At 37.1% G+C, this 13,166-nt stretch overlaps 1 protein-coding gene across 4 annotated transcripts in view; it reads right to left on the bottom strand.

Annotated features, from left to right (window-relative positions):
• Positions 1-13,166, bottom strand: part of GRID2 (glutamate ionotropic receptor delta type subunit 2) — a 695,953-nt gene that overhangs the window by 549,103 nt on the left and 133,684 nt on the right. For all 4 annotated transcript variants that reach the window (XR_010430019.1, XR_010430018.1, XM_064651918.1 and 1 more), the window contains exon 2: positions 6,274-6,429. Coding sequence is in view for 2 of the 4 variants with exons in the window: in XM_064651918.1 (XP_064507988.1) it covers positions 6,274-6,429 (156 nt within the window). In the remaining 2 variants the exon portion in view is untranslated. The remainder of the gene's footprint in view (positions 1-6,273; positions 6,430-13,166) is intronic.

The raw sequence follows: 13,166 nt of genomic DNA, 5'->3' as shown, positions 1-13,166 counted from the left end.
CAAATACTACAGACTGTCAAGACTTGCACCTCTTTTCCTCAAACCGTGTTTCTCACATTGCTTAAGCTACCCTGGAGAAGGCCAATCTTGATGGACCGATTCGTTTATTTTTTTATTTTAATTTACGTGGATTTGAAGGAGCTTTTTGGAGATGAATATAAAGTTTGGGGGTTTTTTTATCTTCAAGTATCTGAAAGCCTAGTTCAGCTTACAGCTGCCAGAGTTAGCTTTCAAACTGGAAACAAAGATAATGGAAGTTGTCTTGAACTGAAGAAAACATTACTACAGCAAGAATTAGAGAACTGGAAAACACCGGAGCTCAAAATTCAAAGGCTGGAGAGCAATGGAAGTCTTGCAATTACTGTATCTGCTGTACCACTATGAGGTACAATAGACAATAAATCTGACCTCCTCTTACAGCTTGCAGCATGCTCTGGGTAGATTACTTCCAGGCAAAGGAAGGTCACAATAGCTTTCAAATTGATGTGGAAAATGTGTTAAATATGCATCCTGCTAATCTTAAACTAAGCCTCTATTACTTGTCCCTTTTCTAGTTCAATCAGTGCTCAATCCTCCCTTCTCCCTGATCTTCTCCCTGATCTTCTCCCATGCAACCCGTCTTCCCAACTGTCATGATTTTATCACCAGTGTTGCAAGATCTTTTTTCTTAAGCTGTCAACACTTGGACTCCCATGGTGTATTTCTGCAAATTGGAGATCTGATTGATTTTGTGGGGTTAGCAAGACTTAAATGAGAACAAAGCCTGTGTAAGAGTGCCAGGCTTCTCACCCTGCACTTCGAGAACAGGGCACAGTGCCACAACTGCTGGTACATTATGTGGATGCACAGAGGACAGGTAATTCAAAAAAATCTCCTACCATATTTTCTGAAGTACTCATCATACAAGCAATTTGCAATTGCAAACATTTCCAGCAGTTTCTGATTTTATGTTTGAGTTTTATATCATTATTGAAATGCTTCTCCTCCTCTTCTCCCTTAACTTTTTATGGTTCAAATCCTACTTGAATTTTTTTTCCCCCCTCAGTATATCTTTTCACATCAAAATCCATTTTATTGGGACATAAGAAAGCAAATCGGGAATGAAATGGAAGGGCAGTGAAGAAGTGCAACTCGGTAAAGGTTTAATCTCAAAGTGAACATGTACTGGTTAATAAACAGCACAAGGAAAGCTGAGAAATTTGAAGAAATAAGTGACACAAAGTGAAAGTAAGTTTAGCAGTCCATGAAATCTGTGGATTTAAACAGGTTTCTACAGTGATCAGAGAAATGGGAAAGGACAATCTTATTACATTCCTCTAGTCCCAAAGGCCAAGGCAGATGTATCCATCAGGTCGTAATTTCTGACCATAAAACTTTGCTTGAATAAAATCCTGCATGTGACCTTCATACATATTGCTGCCCTACAAACCTCTGCTACTCTACAGCTGAATCCCATTTAGTTATGACTCACTGCCTTATTTACTTCACTGATCACAATAAGCTTTCAAAAGCCATTACGAAGGCTCAAGTTGGTGTCTGTAAGCATACTCTGGTGACTAACCTGAATGACAAAAAGGTTGGTTTAAAAAAAAAAAAAAGAAAGAAAAATAAGCTTCACATATATGTGATTGCAATAGGAAAATGTGTCAAAAAAGTGGATTTCAAAAAGCATCAGTCAAACCTATTTGTCATGTATTATAGGTAGGTTATAGAAGAAAACATTGCATTACTATGGAGTAATGCAAGTAATTCAAGATCAGTAAAAATGTCATATTGTCAAAAAAAAAAAGGAGGCAGGAGAAAAGAGTAAGATAAAAAAATATCAGCACTAAATGAAAAGAAAGTGTTTGCCATGAGGTTTAAAATATCGTCAATGGATCTCCAAGAACAATATACATCTTAGGACATGGGTCCTGCTGAGCTCTGACTACCCTCCAGATGCTGTGGATGCCCCGAGCACTGTAAACTCCTGCAGAGTTTGATCTATAACTCCTGGTGTGAAAGTGGAAATAGCAACATGAGGGCTGTAGAAACTGTGCTGCCCAAGGAGGCAGATTCACACAAACCAAATTATTACCTCTGGTTCAAGTTACCAAAGCTGCCCCTTCCCTCCCCTTGCCACAAAAATGCACAGGCTATTTCATATTTTATACTAGCCATTCAGCAAATGTGTGATCATATTACTAATGATAAACTAAGAATTGGAGGAAATGGCAGGCTTTGAACCATAAAATTTAAGCTTTAATTATTAGTGTATTGAAGTAAGCACAAGAATAATAAAAGCAAGAGGAAGATGAGAGAACAGGACGATTTTCTGACAAACAAGAAAAACAGTGTTATATTTATTTCAATCAAATTTCCCAGTGAAAGGAAAAACAGTCCATTAGAAAAAAATATAGAAACAAGACTCTTATAAAAAATAATTTCAGTGTAAGTATATTTAAAACTCAAAACCTTTGGAAGGCCAATCCTACTCCTATTTAAATACTGCTGTAAATTGAAATCTCACAGGAAAAGAAGTAAAGTTTATACTAATATGTATTATTGTCAATAGTATGGATCTGGCACCATAATTCCTTGTTTCATAGTGCCAAATTACTGACTTGCTATCATGCAAAAACTGACTATCCCTACTTCCTTCAATAACTATACAGAGAAAACTTAAATTCCTGCTTTCCCTTTGTGGTACCCAACACGGGCACAGCATAAAAAGGCCAGCCACGATATTCTTCCTCTATCAGCAAGCACACAAATATTTTGAGACATTCATAGAAGAGTACTTTGAACATTATGAAGTGTTTTGTACTGAAGAAAGAAAGGTAGAGAGGGAGGAACATGCCGTGTTGGACATTTCCACAGGTGTGTGTTACTGTGACATCTCAGAGCTGGGCTGCAGCTTCCACGAGGTGCACCACCTACATGCTTCAGCCACCCTTCTCAGCCACTCTCTTCTTCTGCAAACACTCCCCTGTGTGTGTCAGGCTGGAGCTATGTACATCTGGCAATACACTTCACTGGTCTTCACTCTGACCTACCAACTGGGCTTATCCTGGACTTCCCTCCATGGGTTCCCACGCTAGTCCATGTTGTTGACATGGAAGCATGAATCACACAATAAAACATCTGCATCACACCCACTGTTGGCCCTTTCTGACAGAACATGTACCAAAGGGAAGAACAGTTTCCCTAACTTAAAGAATTTTGCCTCTTATTTCTGTGCACTAAAACATGCCTATAAATTGCCCCTGAGGGCACTTTCAGTGATATTATGGGGCATGTCATTCACAGGTCTTCAGGGTAAAACCACTCAGCTCTGTTATAGTATCATCACTCCAATCAGAACTGTTAATGAGATGCCCTAAGGTACAAATGGAAGACATTTAAGGGCACCATAATAATTTATAAAAACAGATTCAGAGGGAAGAACACAGTACCACACAGCAACTGATCCTCTTGTATTGTTTATCTTTACATCCCCAAATCATTATGAAGTGTCTGAGTGTTTATGTTTAAATTGTTTGGGAATTACTTGCTAATTTTGCTAATTTAATGAAATAAAAGAAATACTGCATGCTATCCATTAGTGGATCATTATGAAAAATAACTTTTTAAGTATTTCCTCCGTGTCTTGTTTTGTGAGGTTTTTGCTCATGTCTTGTTTTTTTGAAATTCACAGTCCTAGGCAAATTTTTTAACCTTCTCTATTGACCAAAACAGGTAGGTTTAAACAAATTTAGACCCATTTAAAGTTATTGCTATAGGTTTAATGCTTTAAATTAGCATTTTACCAAGCATTAAAAGATGTTTTCTCACAGGTTCTTCTGTAGTTTAGACGATATGAAAAAAGTCAAAACATTAAAAAAACCCCCAGATATTGTGAACTAAAAGAAAAATGTCAAGTCGTTTATATAAAATAATTAAAACAAATAGTAGAATATAATAATAAATAAATAGTATAATTTTGTGAACATTAGGCTCTGCTTGATAGGAGAGTACCTCAGACTCAACATTTTTATGATTCCAAAGAAGGGTTCATGCTTGCATGAAAAAGGCAAGTTGGAGGATACTGAATGTCATGCACATTTAAAAACATGAGATTTAGCCTTGTTCTAGTATTTCTTTTAGAAACAGAAGACAAAAATGGCCTGAGTGTTTAAACGAACTTTTTCTCTGGAGCTTAGTACAGCGCATTTTTGCTAAGTGTTTGTCCCAGGTATAAACAATGTGACAAAAGTTAGAGTGGTCCCCTTTCCTGCTACTAACACTTGTAAGAAATGCAATTGAGAGCAAGAGACAAGTGATATAAAGATAGAGTGCAAAGAAGAAAGGCAGGAAACTGGTGCAAAGTAATTTTAACATTACACTGCAGCTTATGCCTTTGTTCAGTTAAATCAAAAGAAAATACATTAACTGCGGTAAAATAACTCAAAAAGCAAAATTTCACAGATACACACATGCAAAAGACAGAACCTTTGTTTTTCACTCAAATTATTCCAAACAAAACACAGGGCACTTACAAGACAGTGAATATGATGCTTGCTAGGCATGTAGCTGTATTTGACCATGTATTTACAAAAAACCAGTTTTTAATGGAAAGTAATTTCTTGAATTCTTCAATATCATAACAGACCTTTCACCCCCACACAGATGGTAATGAAATTTATGTCAAACCTGCTCCATTCACATTTCAAATGTTGACCATACCAAGATATTTTCAACAATGACTAATATAACTTTTGCACAAAATAAGTAATTGAATATTGAAGTATCAGGCTATAAAGTCCTTTGGAATGTTCTACTTTACTAGACACTCCTACTTTCTTTAAGTTAGAAGTAAAAAAGATGCTAATAACATCATTTTGTGGAATAATCTGCAACTAATCTACCACAATGATAAAGGAAATTAATTGCTAAATTTCAGTGTTAATCAATGCTAAGCACATGGCATCAGATGCCATTATCTCTCCTGGATGAATTGGGAAAAAAAACAAAAAACAAAACACACCAAAACCAACAAACCTTAAATAGCAACAGTGCAGAAAGTATCTTTAAAAAGTTTAGTTCACTTTTCCCCTCTGAATTCTAAAAGTATCAGATAGTTTCAATTTTCATATTAGCCTTATCTGACTGAAAGAGATTGAATTGATTCTAAGTGGAATACTTTCAAAATCACGGTTTTTTCGGCATCAGCCTCATCAAGCACAGACTGCAATCGTTCCCATTAGACAGGTCTATCCACTTGTAAAGTTTAACAGAACAAAATAATTACTGAATTCTCAAAAATTAAGGAAGTCATTGGTAAAAAACACTGTCATATAAGCATTATAACCCTTCTCATTAGCACTCTCATGTCAAGAGTCTTTTGAAGCCAAACTGGTATCAACCTCTGATTTCACAAATAGTGGAGTAACTATATGCATATTTCCCTTAAATCTCAAGTGTCAATATAGAGCCAATAAGGACATGGAAAATCATCAAAATTTTGTTTTGTTGTTAAGAAAAGTCTAATAATATACCTACATTAAGCATCTTCTGCATCTCAGACAAAAGTTAGTATGTCGGAACAGCAAAGAAATAACAAATGTTTACAAACCAAATTTGAACCCATACTTCTAAAGACTTCTCACAGCTGTCTTTCCAGACAACTGCTTGGTCATACCAGTGATTTACTAATCCAGCTCAAAGGGATTTCAAATATTCTGTTACCATCCTACATCCTATCATCACAGGAGCCCAAAGCAACATTGTCACCCCTTGTCCAATAATTGGGGAATGACAAAGGACAGACTGAGTACAAAATCATATAAGACACAGGCAACTTTCTGAGTGATCAGATTATCTCTAATCCCTCCTTTAAAATTGGTAACTTTTTCAGGTGTGTGGGCTGAAAAGGTTATCCACACAACGACTTTTGTTTTCCAAATAAGTGCCATTAACTGCATGACATTAAACCAAAATGTAGTAGGAAGAAGTCATTGGCTTGACAATAACTCCTAAGAGGCCTGCAAGAAGGGAAAGATGTAGGCAAAAACACTTCTTTCCCACATTCCAACAGCCTATACTTACAAAATGGATAAATGACTTTATAGCTTTAAGTCACTAGACCTACACAGACCAAAGCAGCTAAATCCAAAATTAAATGCAATATTTTATATTTCATAGAAAAACAAGCCAACAACAATTACAAATTCTCACAAAACTAGGAAGCTATCAGGGTAGTATTTTGCAAGTCACTGCAGAAACAACAACAGGAAATCTCTTTAGTTGTCCTACCTTCTTGAACCGCCTGAAAAGGATTGTTGCCATCCACAAACGTCACTGAACATGTGATTTTCTCTGTTTGTAAGATTTCATCATTCTGGTTGAGATCAGCAACTGCCATTCGAAATACTTCCTCATCTTTTTTGGCAGATTCATCAAAAATTGCCCCTGTGAGGGAAAAAAAAAAAGACCAAAATCACATTGCACCTTTCACCTGCAGTATCCCAATGGATTAATCATAAGCACTTGATATTTTATGCTACAACATCATCCCTTCACTCACTCCTGAAGAGCAGTTACCTCTTCAGGAAGCTACTTCACAATATACAGAATTTCTTCATTTTGACATACTTTAAAACATAAATTGAAGGGAAACATTTATATCATGCGAGACTAAGCCTAAAATGGTAGCAGCACTGGGAAAATGATGTAGAATTGACACCCATGATCAACAGACACGTCAGCCATCAATGTAGACTATTTCAGGTGTAAGACCTGTCGGATTTGTAAAACAACTTTGAGTCAACTCAAAGTCAGTAAGTTAAGTTTAAATGGTTAATTAAAGTAAGTTCCACCTTCATAAATCTGACAGAAAGTGACTGTTCTGCCTATTTCTCCACAGCATTTAAGCAGAACATTGTAAACATGGAACAATTAAACTCAAGAGGAGCTGGAAAGTGAGAGTGCCCAACCCTCAGACAACCAGTTCTTCAGGTATCTTGAAAAGAACTCCAAGACTTATCCAGAGATTTTAGCTCTTTTTAAATCTTTCTTTAAACTATAGTGTTACTTTTAGCATCATTAGTTGCCTATTATTTTACATTTGCTTCTTGTATGAATTATTTATGTAGAGATGGTTCAAATTACACTGTTACAGTCTCATGAAGAATGCTAGATTGTTTAAAACCTTAAAATCAAGGCTATTAAATTTTCAAGCACCTCTAAAGCTTTCATTTTCAGGTAGTAGATTAAAGACACAGAAGAGATGCTTCAAAAACAGACTTTTGAAAACTGTGATTTATTCTTGAGTGTCTGTTGTCAGTACAAAACTCAACTAAGGCAGTGTACGTGTTGAGGCAGACAAAGATAACAGAAAATGCTGATCACTGATGATTTCAGATAAACACCTGCAATCGGTGCTGAAAAGAACTACAAAAGATTCATTTACAGGAAATGGCTACTTTAAGATAAATAAACTTCATACACAGTGTTTACTGTGCTTTTCCCACTGACCTCTGACACTCATTTCCCTGCCAGCACCACTCATCCTCCATGAGCATCATCTCTTCCTACAATCTGACCGCTTTGACTCCAGCATTTTCCCTCCTGAAGCTGCTACCATCTGGAACAGCTGTTCTTTACCTCTCCACCTCATTCACCTGTCATCTCTGTGCAAATCTCAGCTGAAAACATTCATTTTTCTCTCATGTCCCCATTTCAATTTCCCTTGTTTTATTTAGCTCCATAAAGCAAAGCTGCACATGGCAGAGAATACACTTGGTATTCAAGATGCTGCAAACTGTGTCTTCTCCACAAAGACAGCTATTTGTGTATCCAGGGTACAAGAGACTTTGTCCAATACATAACTTAAAACATGTTTCTAACCTCATGGAACTCAAACCGAACCCACACATTTTGGAGTTACACCTATACTGATGATAGTGACCTAGACCAGCAAACATTCGAAGGAACAAATTTACGTGGCTACTAAGTACCAAGGGTAAAATTAAGAAAAAAAATTGGAAAATAATTAGAGTAATTAGTCTATCTCTGTAGACTAATTCTGTAACAAATGCTATACTGTAAAGAAATGAACATGCACAGATTTCATGCACATGCACAGGGCAGCTGTCGACCGTGTTGCAGAACAGCATGGCAAAACAAAGACTTTTCAGACAACACTGCAGAGAACAGCTTCTTATTCCACAGATGGGAAGTGTCATCTTAAGCATGGCTTTGTCCCCAAAATAATTCAGGTCATTTATTGAGTAGAGGATATAGAAAAGTCTCAGGTATCTAGTTTTCTTTTCCATATGTCATCACAAAAATCCCCTTCTACCCCATAGCCCTTCCACTGGCCAGCAGATGGCAGCTCCCAAGATGATGTTGGACTGGGGAATGCATTAAGTTTCTCAACAGATGAACCTTCTTGAGAATCTTTCTGTTTCTTTCACACGCAGATATTCCTAATAAATACCTATGGTTTTTTCTCCCATTTCTCAGTCTGAAACAAATCCTATCTCTAACAGCATCTGAACATATAAGGAACTGGATTAGATGAAACTCCATGCTGTCTTCACACTCTCTCTCACTTTAGTACAATTTCTCCACTTTTGCTCTGATCACTGCTTATTTCATTTATGGTTCCATGTTTCAGATGCCAATTTCAAAATACCTTCTATTACCAATACTGTATCTGACATTTTAAAGAAAATACCTTACACAAACACTATGTTACACATGCTCTAGTGTAGGAGTACTCCATAGGTAAAACAAATAAATATATAGGTGAATTGCAAAAAAAAAAAGTTCTTATCATAGGTCCTGCCTGAGTATCCTAGCAGGAATTAGACTGTCTTCTGTCAGAAACTCAGGCTTTATTCATTAGAGTATCTAATTTGGTTACACAAAAAGCCTTTTAAGATATAATAAAGATTACACTGTTCCTTTCAGGAGATGGCAGTGCATAGCAGCACATGCATTACACTTCAAACAGTGATAGGATAAATTCTATTACATAATTGATTCTCAAATTTTAATTTCAGTTGTTAAATAAAATTGGAAAACTAAAACCAAAAGAAAACCAGGACAAAAAAACCTCCCTGATTAATTTTCAAATTTTCCCTTTTTTCATATATAAAATTTTATGTCCCTCTTTCAGCTGCATTCCATGTCTCTAACTTACAGGGCTCGGAGGAAGGGACATCATTTTTGGTTTTTTTCCTAAAAGAAAAACCATTTCAATGAAAAGTTGAAAGGCATTGTCTGGATTGTGTTAACACTGCCGGAATATTTTCCTTTCATTGTGGTTTCAGGAACTATCCTCTGATTGACGGGGGTGATCTTTCTATTCTGAAATAGGCATATCAAAATTTTTACATCTAGCTCAATACACAGCCTTTAACTAAAGCTTAACTTTAACATTATGTATGAGGTATGATTTTCTTTTGTTGCTGAGGCCTGAAATCACACTGAAGTTTTTATGTGTATTCTTTTAAATACAGTCATTTAACCAAGTCAAACAACCCCAAATAAAGGGTATCAGACTCAAACATTATTTCCACAGTGAGACCTATATGCTTTCTCATATCTTCATGTAGAGCTGCAAACTTATTTGGAGTACTCGCCTAAAAGGAACCCTTCTGGCTATAAGAAAAATTGTTTCAGAAAGTAATAAACAGCTGAGGAGAAAAAGCAAATTATTCCTACATATACTGTAAGACACTCGCTGTCTAGAAAAACGATGCAACAACACTATTTAGAAAGGAAGAAATTCTTCAAAATTATACAAAAGTAGATGCTGTTCATTTCGCTTCCACTCCCACTGCTCACCTCAGCTGGAACTGGCCTCACACTAAACGTGTCATTTCTAACTATAATCAAGGAGGATTCCTATGATTGCATCAGGAGCCGACATGCTGACACAGCAACTACTCTGCACCAGTTTCCCCCTCCTGTTTTATTAGCATGTCATTAGTTTCAGTTTTATTTCAGAATCTGGATGAGGACAGCACAAACGTAATTCTCTACTGGCTTTTTAAAAAACCCTCAGCACATCAATAACGTCCTGTGGCTTAGCAGAGAATTCTTTGCATTTAGCTATCTCATTTGCACTCAGCCATGTTATCAGAAATCTGTTGATTTAAGTTAATATAGGCCAAATCAGACAAATGTTCAATAAGTTCAAATACTGGTAACATCATTGAAAAGGCTTTTCAAAGATCCCTTGGCCTACTGACCCATACACACAAAAAATAGAATCCAAATTAGATGTCAGCTATTTCTAGAGTGATTTCCACAGTCTAGTGGAATCAGCCCAGAAAATGTAAAAATGGGAGAGAAATGCGTCATGACTGCAAGGATGAAGCGAGAAAAGATTTAAACTAATGTTCATCTTTCTATTGACTAAGAAAGGACAAAGTTCACTGCTTGCAGTGTTCTCAAGTATTATAATTTTATTACCTATGAAAGTATGACATTTCTGGACCTCAGTGGCCCATATTAGTCTCTGAAAATTAAGTACCTCATTTCAAAGGGGAGGAAGAGTACATGGATTAAATGCCATTGTGAATTGAGGTCACAGTTCAGTTTCAGCACGTGTTTGATTTTTACTTTCTAACATTGCACACACATACCTCACCAATAAAAGCCATATGCACTTTGCCCAGTTATTTCCTAGTTCACAAGACCAGGAATTTTTTGAGAGAAAAGGAAGAAACTGGGGAAATGTATATGTAGGAACTTTTTGAGGCACTATCTCATGTTCTCAGCAGCTGCTGATTCTATGAAAATTCTTCGTCCCACTGATATTGCCAACCTGTTCCAGTGACTGAATACAATTCCACTGTATTTTCCCAACTGCAGCTACTGAATTATTATTCTGAATGAGAAACTTTACACAGCAGCTGGGAGAAGGGTGGCCATGCTATTAATGCTCAGAATTGGAAGCTGAGAGTTTTGACTTCTCATGGCAAATCTCATCTGAGATGTCCTTCAGATCCATGAGCACATTGCCCCAGGTATAGCTCCTCTGTATGAAATAACGTTAGGAGACTAATTTCTGGGTGCCTAAATCAATAAGATTGGTATTTGAGATCCTCAGATACATTGTAGAGTAAAATCTCATGTTATTTCCAGGCCATGTGAGTGTCTGCTTGGGGAAATTTGTATAAAATCCATTCATTTTTAACTATAATGGCAAATGCCTAGCTCTACCACATACTATGATATCTGATTTAATGAATATATGTGTATATAACAGGGATTTGACGTGTTTGAGAGAGAGGTTGCCCTAATGTAGGAATTTAGTAAGTCACACACATAGGTCACATGACCTTCCCTTGCTCATGCAGTTCCCATTACCATGGTATTCACTATGCACTAAAACAGCTGGATCTTAAATTTCATTGTGACACATTTAGAGCTGCTGTTAAGTTTCTCTGTTGACTGATAGGCAGTTGAGTACGTACAGTCACATCTTGATTTTGTCAACAAAAGGAAAACAGCATGCTTTGCCTTTCTCTTTTAAGTTGACTGAGTTTTAGAAACCCTTTAGAAACAGCACAGTAAGCTTAATTTTGTCACTGCAGTACAAAGAGAGTTGAAGTCGTCCACCTCCTCTGTATCAGGAAGGAGTTCCCAGCAGATGTGTCCTCAGCCACCTTGCACGTCACACTGCAGACGCCAAGCACGGCGCAGGGCTTGGCCGCTGAGCCCCCCAGCCCTCGGGGACCACGGCTGGCTCACCCGGGGCCAGCGTGGGGCTTTAGCTCAGGGCAGAGCCAATCCTTTGCATCTCAAATCGTCAGCCTCATGTGTTTGCTCCCCAGAGGCTCCCTACCCTGCACCACAGGGATCTTGGCATCTGAGTGCATCTAGGTCAAGCTGAAATTTTTGAAAACACTACTTGTTTGTTCATTTTAATTTTGCAAGACTTTCACAGCTCCCATGATGATGGTGAAAGAGACAGCAGGGTAGGCTGAGGAGCACCTGCACTAGCTCCTACTGCAGAGGACATGATGTCCCCCTGCACACCAAGCTGTAAAGGTTAGATTTCTCTTTCTACTTTATATATCTCTTCTATAAGCACACTAAAGACATTGAGCAATACATTAGCACATATCTTCTGCTATTTATCATCAGATACATAAAGCTTCACAGAAGGTATTTGCCAACACTAAATCTACATACACATATGGAAGTTCTACTTATGAATTTAAGCAGTACAGATGAGACCAGAAAACCTTCACTACAGTTTCTGGATTACCACTGATGCGAGATTACTCAAGTAAAAGATGTGTCAGGCCTATTGTCATTTTTTTAATGGACTTTTGTCCATTAAAAGCAGACTTTTGTCTGCTTCTGATAGAGAAGGGTGGATGTTTTTCCAGACCATGAGCAATGTCAGTTTCCCTGAGATCAATGACCATACATCACATATGACTGCATACAGGTTGCTGCTATCTCCAAAACACATTCTTTAAACAATCACTTTCCAGGTAGTAATAAAAAAGCAAAGTTATTAAATACAAGGTAGAAAATCCCAAGCACCCCAAAACAAACCTCTCTGCATTATTTTCTAGGGAAGTCACCCTCCCTGCAAATCTTGCAATCTAGTTTTGCAATCTGGTGGACATATACAAATTATTCATTACTGGTATTTAATGAATTAGAGAAGATATACTTTTTTAATGGATGCAACAATTAAATCAGAGGTTAAAGAGCTGAATTGGAGAATGAAAGAGTTTTCCCTATTCACATCCAATTTTAGCAAATGCTTTGAATGTACAAACCTAACTTTAGGCCTATGACTAATCAATCTCAAGCCACATCTTGAAATGAGACTCTGCTGACCTTAATAGAGTGCTGCCAACTTTGTATGGCACCACTTACTCAACCACAGCAGAAGACATCTCCATTCAGTTTGGGAGCTACATCATAAAAGTACACAGTCCCTTTCTGTTCCTTTTGTAAGTACTTAACCCCATTCTCAATGCAGCTAAACAACTGGAATGCCATGTAAATGATACAGCAACTCCTTCCCTTTGTTGCTTTTCAGTTTCTAACTTTAAACATTTGAAAAAAAAAAAAAAAAAAAGCTGTGAGTGAGGAATTTTATGGTGTTTCAATCTGGCAGTTGCTAGAGGCAAAGTCTGTTTAAAATACAGAGAAAGTCAGAAAAGTGC

Source organism: Pseudopipra pipra, chromosome 4, assembly GCF_036250125.1.
Source record: "Pseudopipra pipra isolate bDixPip1 chromosome 4, bDixPip1.hap1, whole genome shotgun sequence".
Lineage (NCBI taxonomy): Eukaryota > Metazoa > Chordata > Aves > Passeriformes > Pipridae > Pseudopipra > Pseudopipra pipra.
Note: the sequence above shows the minus strand (reverse complement) of the source record. Positions and strands in the feature narration are given on the sequence as shown.